This window comes from Podarcis muralis, chromosome 11 (assembly GCF_964188315.1).
Source record: "Podarcis muralis chromosome 11, rPodMur119.hap1.1, whole genome shotgun sequence".
In the NCBI taxonomy this organism is placed as follows: domain Eukaryota; kingdom Metazoa; phylum Chordata; class Lepidosauria; order Squamata; family Lacertidae; genus Podarcis; species Podarcis muralis.
The window spans coordinates 21,313,606-21,334,736 of NC_135665.1; the positions used below are offsets into that span (position 1 = coordinate 21,313,606).

Here is a 21,131-nt window from a genome sequence, read left to right on the forward strand (position 1 = left end):
GTTTTCTAAAAGTCAGGTCGTTGTTTATTTCCTTGACATCTTGAAATATACTCAGTCGAGAGTGGATTTCATGCTCTTTATTCAGCTCATAGTGGTGAGGAGGAAATGGAGGTCCCCTCAAAGTATCTGCTTTATATACATTATTTACACAATGGGCTGCACGTGATTGGCTAATTCCGGAATTCTCCTGTAGGCCAATCAGGTTGTGGATTCACTTCTATCTGGAGCTGGATTGGGTGGCTCCTGCCGACCAATCATACTGCTGCATTGTTCTAGGACCAATCAGACTGCTGCATTCTGAATCCTATTGTTCTAGGACCAATCAGACTGCTGCATTCTGAATCCTATTGTTCTAGGACCAATCAGACTGCTGCAGTTTGGATCCTATTCAACTCAGTACATAACACATCTGATGGGAGGGTGTTCCACAGGGCGGGAGTCACTGCCAAGAAGGCGCTCTGCCTGGTTCCCTGTAACTTCACTTCTCACAGTGAGAGAACTGCCAGAAGGCCCTCAGTGCTAGACCTCAGTGTCTGGGCTGAATGATGGGGCTGGAAACGCTCCTTAAGGTATACTGGGCCAAGGCCATTTAAATCAGCAGCAACACTTTGAATTGTGCTCGGAAATGTACTGAGAGCCAATGAAAGTCCTTCAGGACCGGTGTTATCTGGTCTCAGCGGCCACTCCTAGCCCTAATGGCTTGCCTGTGTCATCTGATTTTGTCAGGACTAGGGATCATTTGGGCAATCTCTCTCTCTCTTTGGTCATTTATATGTATTTTCTCTTTGTAATAATAACAATAAAGAATTCCATGATTTCCCAATCCTTTCTCAAAACAAAACTAGATGCCCAAATCCAGCTTTCAGAGACTTTCAGCACAACCCTGTCATAGCTGTCAACCTTTTCCTTTTTTGAAGGGAAATTCCCTTATTCTGAATAGGATTCCTCGCAAGAAAAGGGAAAAGTTGACAGCTATGCACTCTGTACATGACTGCTGCTTGAAAACAAGTCTCATCAAGTCCCATCAGGCTTACTCCAATGTAAGTGGGTATAGGATTTCAGTCTAATAAAAATACTCTATTACCTCAGAGGCTGAATGCTATTGAAATTTTCTCCAATTAATCCATACACAACTTATTTATTGCTGGGTGCTAGCTATAATTTATTTTCTCTCTACTAATTCAAGGCACAATTGGACTACTTTCTGAAGCCTGCATTTTCTCCCTGAGTTCACCTTGGTTTTGTATTCAATTATTGCCGTTAACATTAAGATCCAGCCAACATATATGCCAAATGTGGTTCTAATGCAAATAGATGATGTGATCATACTGACAAAGACCTCTACTACTGGATCATTTATAAAAACCACCTTGAGAACATGCTGTTTATTGAAGGAGCCACACATAAAAGCACATTACTTTGATCACTGACATTATGCCAAGGAGTCCTTCAAAATGCAAATTCTGGGGGTTTTCTGGGTGCTTTGCAATAATTGTGATAGATGCTCTTCTTAGATGTGCATCTTTCATGAGCTTGGGTGTGATTAATAGTAGGTATCTAAATTGGATTCCCACCACCACCACTCTAACAAAAGGTATGGATGCAAGGAGGAAAAGCAAGACCATTTGTAAGTGTTAGCTCTGGAGGGAGTCAGCATGAAGTCAACTGCTAAAATTTCGTGAAGTGTCAAGATTGTATTGACAATTTAGAATACCATGAAGGTGCAACTTTCCATTGTGCATGCTGTTGCAGTGATTCAACTCCTGCCTTCGCCATTCCTTGATGATCAACCATCATAAATGCAGTAATAAATCAATTCACTCATCAAAAAGCTCGTCGGTTTCAGTTAATCGTGCAGTTATTCCAGCTGCTCTAACTTATCAAAGAATGAAAGAACTCCAATATTGTGTGTAATTACAATTATTTGATCAGTCCACTGAATCACAATATAACACATTCATATGGACTTTAAGATTTAAGCATGCAACATCATCCGTTCCTTTGGTTCCTGTTCTGACTTCCACTTGATCATGAACTCAAATGCAGAAGATTCCCCCCACCTCCACCCCTTTAAAAGTTTTAGTGCTCAGATCAATGCAATACCTACACAAAAGCCCTATTCAAAGGCACAGCAAGCAATACACATAACTTCAAAGGCATAAATACGCAAAGGCACTGCAGGCTACACAAGGGAATACATTGATCCAATGATGACACCCCCTCCTGCAATCCTGTTCTAAAGGAATGAGGTGGCCATAACGTAGTGCAGCAAGTGACTCTGTTCCTTAGCAAGCAACCTAGAGGGCTGAACCTACTCCATCTGTTCATGCCTCTGCTGGTGTCTCCAGGATCTAGGTGATGAGAGAGGTATCACTGGGACCTGAGAGGTGGACAGGGCTGGTGGAGCATCCAGAAAGGTAGGGCTAGATCCAGTGCCTGACAACTCTGGAGGCAGAGTGGGTGGCAAGACAGGCACAGCAGAAGCATTGGAGATGGTCTCTGACAGGTGTTGAGAGGAAGGTGGGGCTTGTGGCTCTCACTGTGGTGACTGGCAGGGTGCGAGAGGTTGAAGGAAATCCCCCCCCCCCCATGGGACCCTCCCCAGAATCCTCAGCATTGGGCTCCCTTGAATCAGGGTCCTCAGCAAACCATCCCTCTGCATTGCTGTGACTTAGCCCGCCCATTACAGAACCCACTTATTGCACTAAAATTGACCCTCAATTATTTCTTGGGCTGCTATAGTATTATAATTGTATCCACATTTCCAGGCACAGTTCAGCCTGATCGCCAACCAAAGCTAAGCCAGGGCACTTGGGTTTAAGGTGCTTTAGCTTCAGTACGCTTAACTGGATTACTGCCAAATACTGGGTCTTAACCTGAGTTGTAGAAGGGTTTTTTTAGACAGCTTAATAACTTGCAACAAAAAGTGTGATGCCACTGCTTGTTGGCATCCGTCTGTCTGGGGAGACAGTGGAAGATTGTGCCTTTGGAGGTGAAGGCAAACCATTGGAGACTTACAGCGCCTGCTGTGGCTGTAGAGAATGATACGGGAGAGACATGTTTTGTTGCCACTTTTGCTATCCTTTTGCTTCTACTTGTGCCTAGAGAGGACAATACCTAAACAGGGCCCTGGTGCTATGAGGAATTATTGCTTCTGTTCATTCTTCATAACTCATTGCTGTGGGCTCATTTGTTCTATTCAAGAAAGCCAAACAAGATGTAACATCATTCACACAGTTAGGAATGGTGCAAATCCCATGTTTACACAGGATTGTTATTGTGTGCCAGAACGGCTACTTCCATGGGCTGTATGTGTGGTTCATACCATTCATATTTCTTCTCCTGACCTCTTAAATGACTAGATGCAAAAAAGATAAGGATCTGGATGGAAATTGATTGAATTTGCTATTGAACTAACCAATTATTGTGTTCCTTTTTTCTCCATGCACCATGCTGATGAGTAATGTGTTTTTCTTTCAACACTGCAAAACACAGCATGGAATTTTAAATATTTCTGGTGTCCTTAATGTGGCCCATACTGCACTGCTTTCAAAATCTGTATTGTTGTCTTGCATTTATTTTTTTCTCTTAGTCACTCACATCACCACTCATAAAGGTAAAGGCAAAGGTACCCCTGCCCGTATGGGCCAGTCATGTCCGACTCTAGGGTTGTGCGCTCATCTCACTTAAGAGGCCGGGAGCCAGCGCTGTCCGGAGACACTTCTGGGTCACGTGGCCAGCGTGATGAAGCTGCTCTGGCGAGCCAGCACCAGCGCAGCACACGGAAACGCCGTTTACCTTCCCGCTATAAAGCGGTACCTATTTATCTACTTGCACTTAGGGGTGCTTTCGAACTGCTAGGTGGACAGGAGCTGGGACAGAATGACGGGAGCTCACCCCGCCGCGGGGATTCGAACCGCCGACCATACGATCGGCAAGTCCTAGGCACTGAAGTTTTACCCACAGCGCCACCCGCGTCCCTATCACCACTCATAGCAGTCCCTCAATACAACTGTAGAATGTGGCATTAGGATGACAGCTGTTTCTCCTACGTTTAAGCTTACTCCGTTAACTGCCTCAGAACATAGAAACAGGAACACCACAATATCTCACATTTCCAATGAACATATTTGGAACTGGTCCTATCAAATATTAAAACCATATGGAATGAGTTCCTTAAAGTCCAAGCATTATTGTTATTATCCATCATTTCATGTTCTGCAAAACATACAACCCAAGGAATGTATGTACATGCCTGGGCGTGCAAGAGATCCTATCTTCCCTTTTCTTATGCTGCTTGAATATTGCTGGAGCCCTTGGGATGGGGCTTCTTCTTCTATCAACCATCTCACTCCTCACTCCAGATTATTTATGGCCCTTAAAAGCTGGTACTACAGCTTCTTTATCCTCATTATTCCCCTATAGGGCTGGGGTCCATTTTTGAGGGCAAGTGCCTTCATCCTGGCACTGCCACATAGCTGGGTCTAGAGTAAAGACCACCATTTTAATTTCCCACCATGCTCCTGAGTCATACTGCATTGGGGCACTGTGACACATGTCAGTGGTGGCTAGACCCAGCCAGGTGCAGTGGCTTGCAGTCAGTGGACTAGGAGCACTAGGCTAGTCCTCTAAATGTCCCCAGTAAATTAGAGTATTAAAGTATTAAAGCTTGGTGCTTGGAAACTTTCGCCCAGCTTAGGCATGATGCTCCGATGGGGTCCAAGCGGGGTCCACTACTTTGGGAAGGAGGCAGGAGGGCTCTAGCATCCTGTCAGAGGCCTGGCGCCTCCTTCCTAATGCCTGGGTAGTTTCTGTCTGGCTTAGGGAGGGAGGTCACATGCATGACGACAGGACGTCACAACTCCCCCCATCACCTTGCAAGCTGGTGCTTCTGGCCCTAACTGTTCCCCTTCGAAAAATTTCAGTGCACCCCACTGGCCAGCTGTTGCTGATGGAATGCCGGGTCAGAAAGAAAGTTAAGGGGAGCCCAAGGCAGAGTCAACAATGGGCCTTGGAGGGAGCCCTGGCAGTTTTCTAAGGTTTCTGGTGCCAGCACTGCTGCCATTAATAATACAGTTCAGCAAAATCTAAGGGGACGACAACAGAAAGAGTCTATGAAAAACACATACCACTTTATTCTGTGCACATTTGCATGCTTCACACATTTGCCCCCAGGTGAATAAAAATATTTTCTGTTCCGTTCTCTGTTAGTTATTCTCACTACTTTTGTATGCAAAGAAGCAATATTCTAAAGTCTGTATTCAAAGATTATGCTTGCTTTCTTAAAGGAAAAATACTGCAAAAGACCATGAAGCACCATCATTTTACAGATTAACATGGCACTTTGAAATGAATATAGGTGAAATTGTTTTTCTTGGCAGCTGAAAACATTTGCATCCTATGAAACTGGATCTATATAGTGTGTATTCCACTGACAGCAAATGTTTCTTCATAATTCCTTGGGTTTCTATCTCTCCTCCCTCCCCCCCATTTTATGTTATTATTAACACCTAAAGGGCCCCAAAGTAAAGTTCTCCATTATGTATGAAATATAAGCAGCTGGCAGCAACATATTGAATGTCTCTTTGTGCTTGAAGAGTTTTACCATCTTTGTAGTGGTTATCAGCTGAAAACAGTATAAAGCAACTGTCATTCTATCAAAGATTTCCAGAGGCACAAAGCAGCCAGTTTAGCTTGAAAACTTCTCCAAGATTCCTTCCACTCATGTAGTCAATAAAACCTTTTATTTTACTATTTATCTGACATGAAATTCATAGAAGAGCTGCCTTGCCAGCAGATTCAGTTTATCAAAGACACGTCATGGACTGATACCTCATCAAAGAAAAGTTCTGGTATATTGTCTAATGCACTGGTCCCAATCTGCAGCGCGAGTAGGCCAGCCCATCCGACTGATGCAGAACAGATGTTGGACTGTCAATTTTGACAGTGCTGATCTTCTGTTTGGGAGGGCTAGAGACCTCATTCCAAGTTCCCAGGAGAAGAAAGAAGAATAGAACACAGCTTCATTTATCCAAGTTGCTCTTATCAGCTTGAAAAGATACCTTACATTTTGGGTGCCCTAAGTCTTATTGGAGGAGATCTACCAATTTCCATCTCAATTTAGTGACTGGTTTTGGGTGCTGGAGTGTTTATGCGTACATCAAGCTACCTCGTCAAAAAGGGCTTTTGTGCCCATTTTACTTAGCAGATAAGTTTTCAACATATTCTCCATGCGCCAGCCATCACAATGTTTCAAGGGAGGTATGTATTATATGTGTAGTAAAACCAGCACCATTTCTTCAATCATTTTGAAGTGACTTTTGAGGAATGGCACCCATGCCAAAGAAATGACAAAATATTTAATAAACACAGTGAGTTGATTGGTTTTGGCAGGAATTTGAGGAATGAGCTGCCATCATTCCATAAAGGAGCACCCAAAAAGAAGAGATAATTATTATTCATTCTTTCTATTCTATTCGAAGTGCCACATGTTGTCCCACAAAATAAAGAAATCAGCGTAACAAAGGAAACACTATCATAAACATGAAATACTGTAGTTTCTGTCTCAGCAAGGCTGTCGCTTCTCAGCATATTTGCTTGAAAGCAATTCCCATTAAAAGTAATAGGACTTAATTAGGATGGACAGGACAGGAGTCTGCCAGAACCATTTTTTAAGGGGAGAGAAAGAGAGGCGGAGGGAGGGAAGTAGGGAGGGAGAGGTTAAACAGCCTTGGACCTGCTGACATTAAGGACTGTTTCCTCTCATACAAACCCTCCCAAACATTCAGCATCATAGGCTCCACTTCATGGGTTCTACCAACCACGCAATTTGGCAAGCAGGTACAAGAGACAGTGCTTTTTCCACAATAGTGTCTTTAGAATGCCATATCTAAAGAGGTCTGCAGTGGACACATCACTGCTCAAGTTTCATCACATGGTGGAGACCTAGCTTTTTTCTTTTCACGGTTGGTCCTTGTCTTTGCTGCTGAGACTGTAGTCTTGGGGAGTTGGGAGTGCTTTGCAATAGTTTATTTATGATGGGCTGCATCCATAGGGTTGTATCCAATATAAATCCTGCTCGGAGTAGACCTGTTGAAATTAATGGACATGACTAGATGACTGTCACAGTCTACAGTTCTATGGTTATGAGTCTTGTGGCTCCATAAAGGGAACTAGCTTAGGTTCATTAATTTCATTTGGGTCTAATCTGAGTTGGATTCAGTTGGGTGCAACCCAAAGTTGCTTCTGCCAGTAGCAGCAGATAGAACAAGCTTGTTTTCTGCTGCTCCACAGGATAGGACCCAAACCACTGGACTCAAATTACAAGAAAGCAAATTCTGACTTAAGGTTAGGAAGAACTTTCTGATGGTAAGAGCTGTTTGAGAGTGGAGCAGACTACCTCAGACTCTGCTTCATCAGAGGTTTTTTAAGAGACGTTGGATGATCCTCTGTCAACTGCAATTCTTCATTACGGGGGTTTGGACTAGATAACCATTGGGACCCATTCCAACTCAACTGTGCTATGATTATATTTCAAAGAGGTCAATGTCTTATTTGCCAAAAACTCAAAGTATTTCTTTCTGTCATGGTCCGGTTTATGGGCGGTCAAAGTCCTGGCGGAGAACGTCGGGACCCGGGGCAAGACGGTGGGGTGGGAGCAGGAACAAGAGTCCGGAAGCCAGGAGTCCGGAAGCCAAGGGTCCAGAGAGCCAGGAGTCAAGAAGCCAAGGGTCTGAGGGTCAGGAAGCAAGGAGTCAAGAAGCCAAACACAGCAAGGCAGGAAGCGTGTTGCTGTGGAAAAGAGCCAAAGGGAAATGCTGACTTTATATCCTTTCCCGGCTCTTGCCACCAGGTGCTGTGAGTTACCAATTGTCCTCACCTGTGCGGCCGCACCTTGCCTCTTGAGAACAAACTTAGGAAAGCTCCAGTCCTGCGAAGCCCTACCGGTCACAGGGCCTGGGTCCTGCATGCACTCCTGACATTTTCCTTCACTCAAAGGGAAAAGATTAAAGGAAATAGCAGTGTTCATTTCAAGAGGTAAATAAGATTCTGTGAGAAAGATGTTCATTTTCACACAGTAAACATGACGCAATGAAATTAGTATGAATGGGTGGGGTCAGGTGGCACCCTCTCTTTTCAACCTGAAAAACCTCTCATCTCTACTTAGCTCAAGTTGAGCTTCAAGGAAAATTTTCTTTAGGCAGTTACTGGAACATAAACCACTGGTGTTTTCTGACGGGAAACATAAGTGTCTGTAAAAGATGCCTTTAAAATGCATGAACATCTGGAACACTGCTAATTGCAAACAGAATGCTACATAAAACTTAGAATCAAAGAGTTTCTTTGACTCATGTGTCTTCCATAGAAAGAATTCCATTTATTCTGAAACTCATCTGTTGAAATAATTGATAACATGTTGACTGCTTTACCAGAATCAACCTCATATGTATTAGAGCAGAGTAATGAACACCATGGTTTCTCAGCAGTGACAACCGATGGCAGGATCTTCCAGAACATCGTTGCAGATTGTGAAACACTTCCTGTTCAGTGCTGCTAAGCAAGGGCAATTATTTAATAGTGGGAACTCATAGGGTGGTAATTTCCACCAATACCAGCAGGTGAGCCACATCAGCTTCAGCTAGCAGGGTTACTGCCTTTCTGGTGCAGAAAAACAAACTAGCGCTATAGGATGAAACAGAGGAGACACTAGCCATACTAGTTGTGTCTGTGCTAGTGAAAAATGTGCTTTTCTGGCAGGACTTTGGGAGCAGCAAATGACCCACCCACCCATTCATTCGCACCCCACCTCAGGATGGTGCTGTAATGTGGGGGGGTTTTTCGGTGAAACCTAATCATTCCTTATAAGCACGTCAAAGTGCAAGTAGATAAATAGGTACCACTCTGGCGGGGAGGTAAACTGTGTTTCCATGCGTTGCTCTGGTTCGCCAGAAGCGGCTTAGTCATGCTGGCCACATGACCCGGAAGCTGTACGCCGGCTCCCTTGGCCAATAAAGCGAGATGAGCACCGCAACCCCAGAGTCGGCCATGACCGGACCTAAGGGTCAGGGGTCCCTTTACCTTTACAAGCTATAAAAATACTGCCTAGGTGAATGTTTCAAGATAGGATCACCCACTCTGTTTAAAGACTCATCTGAGAACACACAAAAAGGTTATCTTCATTTATGGTACCTAGACCATATAATAGTTTAGTCTTTCTACAGAGGTTTATCAGCACAAGAATCTTCCGCTTTGCTCATTTTTTAAATGGATCATAAGAGAACTGTTACTCAAGTAAACATTATTTTAGTTGAGTCTTTGCTCTCTCTTTTTTAGTCTGCTTTTGATAAAAATGCCGTCCCTAAATGCATCATTAAAATCCATAACAGCATCTTTACTGATGTTAATTTTTATTGTGAGATTTCTGTTTACATTTTGCTATTCTTAGTAAGCAGCCTTGAGTTTGATTTTATCCTAGAAAGGTGGGATTATAAATATTGCCCAATTAAATAAACAAACCTTTAAGTGTGACCAGATGGCTTCTTATCATCCAATAAGAAGAAGTAAGTAATGCACAAACTGAATCATGCTTTTCACACTGAAAACTGCTATAAAGGAGTAATCAAATTAAAATATTTCTTTCTACTTCATATTCTGAGCATGCCACGTTGCTGCTTCCAAAGGCTTGAAACTTGTTTTAGAATCTTTGCAAAGTGGCTGCATCACAGATTTTCCCAAAGTGCCTAAATTCTGTATGAATTATATACCGTAGCTTCAGGGATGACAACAAGTGATTCACACACTCCTAAACACATCAACAGGAAGCCCAATTAGAGAAAAGTTGACAATCTACTATTTGTATTTGCATTGAGAGGCATTCCTGAATAGCAATATCACAGCTGTTTTAAACAAAACGCACTTCAAATCTAAGAAAAATTCATGTCTAGAAACACATGAAGAACGAAATAAAACAGAAGAGCAAACTATTTGTCAGTGAATAAGAGAATAGACCCAGACACCTTATTTCTTTGAGAACCATCTCTATGCAGGTAAAATATTTCATGTCAGGTAAGAAGCTATACTTAAGCAGCAGGGAGGTACATTGTGGACAAACAGGGTTTGCCACCACAAGCCACATTGATCCATGTGGCTTGGGCAGAATTTGGGGTGGGTAGGAAGGGGCAAGGAGGGACGCGGGTGGCGCTGTGGGTTAAACCACAGAGCCTAGGACTTGCCGATCAGAAGGTGGGCGATTCGAATCCCCACGACGGGGTGAGCTCCCATTGCTCAGTCCCTGCTCCTGCCAACCTAGCAGTTCGAAAGCACGTCAAAGTGCAAGTAGATAAACAGGTACCGCTCCAGCGGGAAGGTAAACAGCGTTTCCGTGCACTGCTCTGGTTCGCCAGAAGTGGCTTAGTCATGCTGGCCACATAACCCGGAAGCTGTACGCCAGCTCCCTCGGCCAGTAAAGCGAGATGAGTGCCGAAACCCCAGAGTCGGTCACGACTGGACCTAATGGTCAGGGGTCCCTTTACAAGTGCTCTCATTGATGTGCAGAGCAATGCCTTTTCTCACCAAAGGCTTGGGACTTGACAATTACCAGGATCCATGGTGGGGAAAGGCACTCAATTTCCTACCAAAGAGAGAGCCCTGTGGGGCCTCATCTTTAGAGGTAAATGATACATGGAGCATCAGTTCTTAACAGGGATCCTGAGTTGAGTCCCAGGTCCTCAGCTGAAAAACATGCTCACTCAAGGGGTGCTGAAGGGTAGGTGGGTTCCCACAAGGCAAGACACAGTGATAACAGCAAGAACCTTTATTGAACTGCATAACTGGACAACATGGGCAAAGCAACTGCTTATATACATTTCTGGAGGCCTGGGCCACTCCCACTCCCAACGTGATTGGCTGTCTAAACTTCCAAGGTGCAAATTATAAGTCAGAGTTTAAGGGCCAATGGCAGAGGCCCAAATCCAGAAATGCTCTGTGATTGGATATCATGTATCGAATCAGAACACAGGGGCTCAGAATCCTTAGTCCAGACTCAGGCTCAGGCAAACACAGACCTCTCCCCTCTTTCTCCTGCCTATTCTCAATCACATTCAAAGTGACTTACGACAAAGAAAACAGGAATACGTTTCAAAAAGCACTACAAAAACAATTCCATAATAATGTAGCAAAACAATAGCAAATATAATAACATATACCCCCCAAAAAAAACCACATTTCAATACTATAAATATAACAAGATTACTTAAACAACATTCAGCATCCAATAGCAAAAATAACAAGGGAGGTTTACAATTTTACGTTAGTCCTGGAAACACCCCTGCCATTAATTTGCTCAGAATATCTCTCATGCAGCCACTTCCAAGGTTTCCAAGGGGTGAGGTAGCTGAAATCACCCCTCCCACACTGTTAACTCTTCTTTGTAATTGTATGAACTGCATTCCTTGTTAAAAACAAATCATATGATTATATTGTGGTAGCCTGCCCTGGGACCTTATAGCGAAGGGCAGGTAAGAAATCCTACCAATAAACATGCAAGACGTTCTAAAATTTTGAGGGATTGCTTGGAAGTCTGGAGTATTTGTCAGGGGGCAATAGCGGTGAGTGACCACCAAAAGGACTTGGTTGATTAAATGAGATATAAGCACATTCCTAGTTTTCAGTTTCTTTGTAAAGCACAAGAGGTCTAGCCCAGGCAGCGCTTTTACACTCCCATTGATTTCAAGTGGGGAGATTTAATCATATGCTTCATCACCCATTGGCATCAATGGTACTTCAAATTTAACTGTTCCAAGTATCCTAATGGAACGATCATTACATAGTAAATAAAGCAGGATTCTTGGACATGTCTCAGCCAGCCTCAAGCACTTTTAAATACTGTGGAAGCCATGAGTCAAAACAGGCCCAGGAAGAGAGCAAGACTTGGTCACAGCTTGATTGGGAAGTGCCCTCCAAGTATGGGTAAAATCACAGCAAGTATAGATGTGAATATAGGAAAGAAAAACAGAAAACAGCAGCATTACAAACCTAATCAAGAGTGTAGCTGGAGCACTCTGGTATTTTAAAATATCCCAGAGCAGCTCAGACTGCTAAACGCATCGTATATTTTGATGCATGCATATAAATAACGCTCAGCCGAACATTTTCAGGTGTGAGGAAAGGGGTGATCATTGTGTAATATTCTGCCGGGATGGAAAGGTCACTGTTTAAGGGAAACAAATGGAGTCCTCCGACACTGTTTCTCATTGTAAGTGCTATTTTCTCTTTAGGTTTAACAAAGATGGCTTACTGAGGTCAGGAGAGCTGAACTGATATTTTTACTTCCAAAGTGCTTCTCTTCTCCCTCTCCCTCTCTCTCACTTCAAATACATTCTTTAAAATGGAATAGAGGAAGCAATATAGATAAAAGTTTGAAAACTGTTTCAAAGCAAAAGGATGATTACTGTATTTAAAAGGGACTAAGATATAACATAAAAGACTGTACCAAAAAAAGGGAAAAAGGCACACCTCACAACTTCATTTTGCAGGTTTTCATTTGTACACACACACACACACCCCTTATGACGATCTTGGCATTTCCAAAGTACATTTGTAAGGTGTGAGCAAGTGAAGCTTTATAAAACACAAACAAACATTTTCATTGCTATCACAGTTTATGCTCCTGTAGTTCCAGGATATAGCAGGAAAATGAATAGCTTTTTTTATTGTTGCTGTTTCAAAAACTGGCATCAGAGGTCACGATGATGAGAAAACATACCTGAGAGAGGAAAGGTCACTTCTAGGATTATATTTCTCTCCGGATAATATGTAGCCGGTGGGCTTCAAAGTGTTACTTAATTTCACAGGCCACAAATCTCAGTATAAATTGTGAGGCCCTGCTACTTCTGCTGCTGACAACATTGTAATGAAGCAGAGTCGAGGAAGTAGTGTTTCACTGTTTTGGATGACAGCAACTTCTCACTTGTATTTACAATGCCGGGGGTTTAAATGTGAAGTGATTTAAATAGCTTGAATTCTAAAATACCAGGTGTAATTTTCCTCAGGGGAAAAAAAAAATTTGAACAGCCCGAGTTTCCTGACGAGCGAGTACCTCTTCAAGTTTTCAGTGCCCATGTTTTCCTACACACCGAAACAAATAAGGTCAATATGAAGCGGAAAAGGGAGCACAAGCTTACATTTTATCCATTTTCAGTTCATGATCCAAAATTAAGCCATCAAATTTGGATGAATGTACCCCTTTCAGCTTTCCATTAACCTTGTCTGTTTCAGTGCAGGAATGCACTTTCAAGGTCAACGGAAAACTCGAAATGGTGCAGAAGGCTGTTTTCAAATATTATGTATTAGTAAGCTGTGGGTTTTTTTGTTTGTTTATTCCTTTAAAAGGAACCAAAGAGATATCTGTTGCTCCCTAAAGGACACTGTTACATCAACACCATCCATTTAAAGCACTGTAACAGTCCAGGGAATTATAGTTTTTTAAGGGTGCTGAAAGTTGTTAGAAGAGAGCTACAATTCTCAGCACCCTTAACAAATTACAGTATTCCTCAGAATTCTCCCTTGCTCTGCATCAGGGGCCCGACGTAATTCTGAGCAGATGAAGATGAAGGCAGTTGCAGCCTCCTCACCTGAGACTTTTCTTCAGAGCCCTAAAAAGTGTTTTTGAAACACGTCTTGAAAAGTGAAACACCAAGGGATGCCAGAGTCAGCAGTGGTGGGCTCTCTGGGGCCATAGACCCAGGCATTTGCCCAATCATGCAAGTAACTGGTGCTAGATCTTCTATGGGACCAGCCGCATAGCATGAGCTCCCCACCCCTGGGGTGGGTGCACATGCACCGGGGGTGCACATGCCCCAGGAGTGAGGCATGGAGTGTGGAGGGTGAAGGATCCCACCATGGCACCCAAACCCTCGCTGCCAACAGTGCCAGAGCAACCCCACCCCGCACTGGAGGCAAGCAGAGCTGCGCCGCACCTCCTGCCTGCCTGTGCAGTGGGAACCTGGCCAACCAACGCAGCACTTGGCAGGAAGGAACCAGGTGCCCCCACTGTTGAGATTACACACTTCTCAAGCAGCAGATATGTGGATTGCTACATGTCACATGTCTGTTTACATCCCAGCACAGATTGCTGGCGTGAGTGGAACGTCCGCTCTGTATTGCTTTTGTTTTAGTCTCTCCAAGAAGAACGACAAGGAGAGAGGCCATGTTTTTCTTTGTCCTGATTTATGTAGCATAAATGCGTAGTTTAGTATCGTATCCATGCCTCAAGCCTGATCAGTTGTGTGTTTACTCTGCTGAGTAATGTGTGCTCTAGCCTGCACTGCAGCTTGAGTCGCAGACACACGTCGGAGGAGGGTGACTGATGGATCTCCACAGCGGCAAGGCTGAGAAGGGAGACGCTCCGGCTGGGGACAGGCCAGCTGGCTTTTCATCCCCTGGTTCTGACACCCACACCAGTGCCCCCAGTGTGGCCCACACTGGTACTCCTCCCCATGAGCTTTGGCTCCTCCCATGTCAGGAGAGGAGTGCTGGGCCAGGCTGCCCTGCTTCAGGCCCCCTCAAAAAACTGCACCCGGGGCCACGGCCCCGCTGACACCCCCCCCCCACGCTATGCCTCTTATAGTTTTTAACTCTATTGATGTTCAATTGTTGTTGTTTTTATGATTTAAAGAATGTTTTTAGCTAGTCTTATTTTATCTGTCCCTGTCAGGGGCAAAGGGGAAATATATATACCGTATTTTTCGCACGATTGGACGCACCGGACCATAGGACGCACCTAGTTTTTTGGGGGGGAAATAAATGAAATTCCCCCCCCCCCTTTATTTCTGCCCCAAAAGCAGGTCAGGGAAACCGAACCAGGTCGAGGAACAGCGGGATAGTGGCGCTGCGCCTCCCTGCTGTCCCCCGAGCTTGTGGGGCTGGCTGATGTCTGCCTGGCGTGCGGGGCGCTCTGCTTCAGCGGGCCCCACCCGCCAGGCAGCAGGCTGCTATCCGCAGCGTGGGGAGCCCTGCGGGGAACTCCTGCAGGGCTCCCCACTCTGCGGATGTCTGCCTGGCGCGAGGGGCGCTCTGCTTCAGGGCGCCCCACCCGCCAGGCAGCAGGCTGCTATCCGCAGTGTGGGGAGCCCTGTGGGGAACTCCTGCAAGGTTCCCCACGCTGCGGATGTGTTCCCGAAGCGCTGGGCGCTCTGCTTTCAGGGTGCCCGACGCTCCGGGAAGCAGGCTGCTATCCGCAGCCTAGACACAGCTAGCGGAGCGCTAATCCCGAAGCTTGGGGCGTGCGGAGCTCAGCGCGCCCCAAGCTTCTGGGTGCTGGCAAGGTCTCCGCTAGACGGCTAGCGGATACCTTGCCGGCACCCAGAACCTTGGGGTGCGCTGAGCTCCGCACGCCCCAAGCTTCGGGATTAATGCAGCGCTCCACTAGCCGTGGGAGAGCTGGGTCTCCCACGGCTAGCAGATAGCTTCCTGAAGCCTGGAGAGCGAGAGGGGTCGGTGCGCACTGACCCCTCTCACTCTCCAGGCTTCAGCGAAAGCCTGCATTCGCTCCATAGGACGCGCACACATTTTCCCTTGCTTTTTAGGAGGGAAAAAGTGCGTCCTATGGTGCGAAAAATACGGTAAGTATATGATGATGATAACAACAGGAGCAGAGATTCCTGGGATATGTTTCTACCTGGAATCCTGATGCAGAATGCTTTCAGAGGTTTTGAAGGCCCAACTACAAGTTACAAGCTATTTAGTGGCCCCTTTATAATAATAATACCCCACTCATCTGTCCGGGCCTCCCCAGCCACTTTGGGCGGCTCCCAACAGAATATTAAAAACACAATAAAACATCAAAGGTAAAAAAATCTTCCCTATACTGGCTGCCTTCAGATGTTTTCTAAAAGTCAGATAGTTGTTTATTTCCTTGACATCTGATAGGAGAGTGTTCCACAGGGCGGGCACCAGTACTGAGAAAGCCCTCTGCCTGGTTCCCTGTAACCTCACTTCTTGCAGTGAGGGAACTGCCAGAAGGCCCTTGGAGCTGGACCTCAGTGTCCAGGCTGAATGATGGGAGTGGAGATGCTCCTTCAGGTATGCTGGGCCAAGGTCATTTAGGGCTTTAAAGGTCAGCACCAACACTTTGAATTGTGCTTGGAAGCGTACTGGGAGCCAATGTATACTGCGGGGTTCTTTTTCCTTAAAATGCCAAGTGAGGAGCCTGATCAGAATCTGAAATATACTCGGAGTCAGAATGGATTTTATGCTCTTTATGCAGCTCATAGTGGTGAGGAGGAATGGAAGTTCCCCCAGAATGTCTGCTTTATATACATTATTTACACAACGGGCCCCACGTGATTGGCTAATTCTGGGATTCTCCTGTAGGCCAATCAGGTTGCGGATTCACTTCTACCTGGAGCTGGATTGGGTGGCTCCTGTGGACCAATCAGACTGCTGCATTCTGGGTCCTATTGTTCTAGGACCAATCAGACTGCTACATTTTGGGTCCTATTCAACTAAGTACATAACAGAATCAGTTCTACGGGGTGGGGGGTAGGAGGGCTTTAAGCGTTCACCACCTGTTGCAGTCTCTATGAGAATCAGGCCTCACACAGCTCCAGTTTGCATTGTGTGAGGACAACTCCCATTCATTGTCTATGCATCAGGACCATAGGAGGGACAAAAGGTTAACCTCTCCTGCCTGCCCCTATACACACAACGATCCCCGTCCGGATCAAAGGCTGTGCTGTCCATTAATTTGCCCTTTCTATAGTCCTTTTGACCTTTGTTGCTTATTAAAACAGCCGCTCCACTTGTGCATTCCCCATTCTCTAGTCATGGAGAAATGTCTCACACTGCATGTTTCCTATCAGTGTCTGTTCATGTACGCAGACCTGGCACTGTGCTACGTTTGGTTCCAGAGTAAGTTGCTTTCTGTCCTCTTCTTTGGCTGGAGTGTTTGCCAGCCTGGACTCTCCATTGATTCCTTTGGCATTACTCACTCAGAAGAGCTTTTCTACTGTCTCCTCTTAATAAGCAATGTTGCATCAAGGATCAATAGCATGTCTGCTAATCTGGTCACTCCTCTAGTCCGACCGCATCACTCCCATCCTTTTTCCTCCCTTAACCATCACAGTTGCAATGGCATATTTATACTGATATAACAGTAACATCATTACTACACTATCATAATTTAGAATTGAGCTGCCAAATGGGATTTAGGTGCAATCTTATCCTCATCGAGGCACCATAATTCACAATTCAGCATATAGCTTGCACTATTAGCCTGTTGGGGAGATGCAAGCGAAAGCTAGTAATTGCTGATTCCACCAGGTACTTAAACATATGCAGAGCCTATTTGGTTCAAACGCACTAAAGCAGAAAGGCATTGTAGATCTTCTTGCAAGGTACCATAAAATAAATGTTTCAAGCACTATTAATTATACCTGGCTAAAATTGAACTGTCACAAACCATGAGACACTCACAAGAAAAATAAAAACTACAAAGTAAGAACCAGCCAGCCAGAAAAAAAAAGAAGGGGGAATGATTTACTGAGTTAAAAACGCATTTTAATGTGTATGCACAGACATGAAAACATAATGGGAATTTCATGATCAAAATACAACATATCAGAGATGAAAGAACAGGCAATCTCCAGCCTGCAATATGAGCACAATGCAAAGGCACTTCAAGTCTGAGTCATCCTACTCTAGATTCAATGCCTATGGGTTGCTTAACTGTGCGTCTCCCCACTCCCTGCTTCCATGGTTGGGGCGGGGGGGCATAGGTATAACATTTAATGGAGGCCTGTGTGCCTCTCCTTTCTTTGCTCAGTCAAGGGAAGAGGTATCACTAGTGACCTAAAGGCTCTGGATATGCCTGAGTATGCTCCAATAATAGAGTGGTCAGTTATGCCTGGCCAAAAAAGACAATTTGCATCATCATAAACAGAGGACATGAATGAGCAGGTAGTGATTTATGTATCCTCTTGTACTTCTTGTTCCGTTGTCCCAAAGAGATTTATCATATTTTGTAGTAGCCAAACACAAACCTCTCCCCATATCTAGAGCTTGTGCAGAACCCCACTGGGGGAGCTGCAATATATATATATCAGACATCAGGAAGTCAGAGGAAGGGGAGCATAAGGCATTCACACATCCTGTTTCTTCCATTTTGGGATAACATTCAAAGCTGCTGGTGGCAGTAGCAGTAATTTCATTTTTGCGGGTTACTATCAGATTCCAAATGTATTCAGTGCCAAGACTTTGCTGTAATGTATAGGAAAGCAATTTTATTTCTATGAGGATGATCTGCGCTGTTAAAATAGAATTTATCAAATGGTTATTTTAGCAGCTTATAAGCACACACAGTGTCTCAAAAATCCCCAATGTGATTCTTTTTTATCAAAATTCAAAACGTTAGAATTATGGAGAACAGATGCAAACTATAAAAGATTTCTGGAGTGTAAGATTTCAAGACGGCTCTCCTTCATTCAGTTTCCTACAGTGCAATGTATATTGTAAAATGCAGTGACTATGCACGGCATTTACTCTTCATTAATACAGCAATCCTATGCATGCCTATTCAGAAGTAAGTTCCCCAGAGCATAATGAGACTTACTTAGAGACTGATCTACTTAGAGGCGAGCTCAATTGGGTTTACTTCTGAGTTTAGAAGTATAAAGGTAAAGGGACCATTAGGTCCAGTCATGACTGACTCTGGGGATGCGGCGCTCATCTTGCTTTATTGGCAGAGGGAGCCGGCGTACAGCTTCCGGGTCATGCGGCTAGCATGACTAAGCCACTTCTGGTGAACCAGAGCAGTGCACAGAAACGCCGTTTACCTTCCTGCCAGAGCAGTACCTATTTATCTACTTGCACTTTGACGTGCTTTCGAACTGCTAGGTTGGCAGGAGAAGGGACCGAGCAACGGGAGCTCACCCCGTCGCAGGGATTCGAACCGCCAACCTTCTGATCGGCAAGTCCTAGGCTCTGTGGTTTAACCCACAGTGCCATCCGTGTCCCTTTTAGAAGAATAGGATTGCAATTAAAGATGGTGTGTGGGGAAATGCATTGATTTTGTATGTAAATGTTTAACGAATCTCTAGATATTCAGGATCCTTAGAAGAAATGATTTGTTACACATGAAATTCTGAAAAATGTACTTAAACAAGCAAACAGTTCATATCACAGTGGGCTATTGCCCTATATAGTGGGCTATTGCCCTATATAGTCTTAAAATTTTGGGCAAGATATGGTTTGCTCTGGATCCTTTCACTTGTTGGAGGAGCCACCCGAGGAGTCACATGTTAGCCACTCCTGATATGAGACACTCCCCTCTTCTCCAGCACTTCACTACGATCTGTGGCATCCCACTTTCCACCCAGTTTAAGGCAATGCAAGTTGTCCCCTGAATCCTTATGGGCTGGATCTACACTGATTTTAAAAAAACGCTATAGGAAAAAATGCTATAAAAGCTCTCAATGCAAAACCAGTTGGTGACAGTTCATAGCTCTACAACACCATCTGGTGTCACATGTTTAGAACACAGTTATAACAATATAATTGATTAGTGTAGCTGAGTCCCATGATTAGAGATGCTTGTATAAGCCAAGAAGATCAGGCTAACCAGCCAGAAGGGAAGTGGGTGGGTTGATCTATTGGGGTCTAGATGTCTCAACATCTACTGGGATATCCTCTGCACACCTTTACATGTGTTTAGGCAATGAAAAAAACAGGGAAGGAGAAGACAGCTACTGTCCTTGGTCTTCAAACCAAAGCTGAGTTTTCCCCAACCTGGGAGATGTAGCAGAAGGCATCCATTTTCTTATTTTCTTTTTCATATAATGTGCACTTTTTTATTTATTTTGAACATCTCTAAATAGACCCATCTTTCAGTTTCTTCTATCAGAACTCATAAGCACAGTTCTCCCTTCAATGCAGGCTTCCTTATTCTGCTTGCTTTATTCCCCAGAGACTGCTCCTGAACAGATTGCTGTTGTTCTTTCTTCACTGCAAATGCATGCTTGAGGGGTTGGATGTTGACAGCTTTTACAGGAGACGCTTCCTTGGAAAAGCTTTCCGACGCATCTTTTCCTTCCTCAAAGCACTTTTCCTGATCGCCATCCCCATCCCAGTGAAAGCCAACTGATAAATGTTGTCTGGCAAAGTAGACGGGCCCAGAGCCTGATTTTAGTCTGAATGTGGCAGGAGGAGTCAGGTCAAGTCCCACCAAGGTAAGGCACTGGGAGCACAGAAAGTTTCAAGGTTGCTACACACATTGCAGTCAATGCCTTGCTGTCTTCCGGAGGCGTGATCTCCACAAGACTGATTTCATCCTTGGCATTTTCCCCTAGACAGACCTTCCTCAGGGACAGCTGCTGATCACAAGATCACTCCTTTGGGTTGCGTGGCGATTCCCACCCCCAGTTGGGATAAATAAAGACACAGGACACCAGAATTTTAGGTTAATGGGCGAAAAATGGCCACAACTTTATTGGTTACAGGTAAGAGCGGTATTGGCTTTAGGCATTGGTCCTATCGGACTATCCGGCATAGAACCGGAAAGGGTTAACACCAACAGGGGGAGCCCCTGAGATGCACATCCCTAGGCACTCCCCGAGGGGTCACCGCTCGGGGGGGGGCGCTTTAGGCCCTAGCCTCCATAGGTTTCGGACGAGGCAATGCCCCCCGGAATCCTTTATCGGACTACCCTTAAATATTTGGGGGTCGCTGCAATCGAAGAAAAAACCTAGGAAATAAAGAAAAAGCCGGTGCCAAAATCCCTGCACGGCCAAGGCAAAACCTGAAAGCGAGCAGGAACAAGATGCCACCTAAACTGTAGCTGGAACGAGGCAGGAAAGGGGCGATCTCGGGCCGCGCTGTCCTTAAGTGACCCTAGCCCCGCCCCTGCAGCCAGCCGATTGGCTGGCCCAGGGGATGACACGGCCCGAGGATTCCCCTGATCACATGGGGCCGCAGCCAGCCCCGCGCGGGTGATGGTGGGCATGAGCCCGCAACCCCCCCTCCTCCTTATGTCGGGAGTGGCTATATCAAACATGCAGGTTAGGTTCTCCCCACTTAGCTGACCTCCCCCGATTACACAGGTAGGCTTCTCTGATCTACAGCTTTCAGTGGTGATCATA

The 21,131-nt window shown here is 44.9% G+C and overlaps 1 protein-coding gene across 1 annotated transcript; it reads right to left on the reverse strand.

The window, feature by feature from the left end:
• Positions 1 to 19,900: 19,900 nt before the first annotated feature.
• On the reverse strand, positions 19,901 to 21,130 carry LOC114606850 (nucleoplasmin-like). The gene is given in 3 exon segments (XM_077935888.1): positions 19,901 to 20,227; positions 20,229 to 20,391; positions 21,036 to 21,130. Coding segments are annotated over 3 exon segments (585 nt in total).
• Position 21,131: the final 1 nt, after the last annotated feature.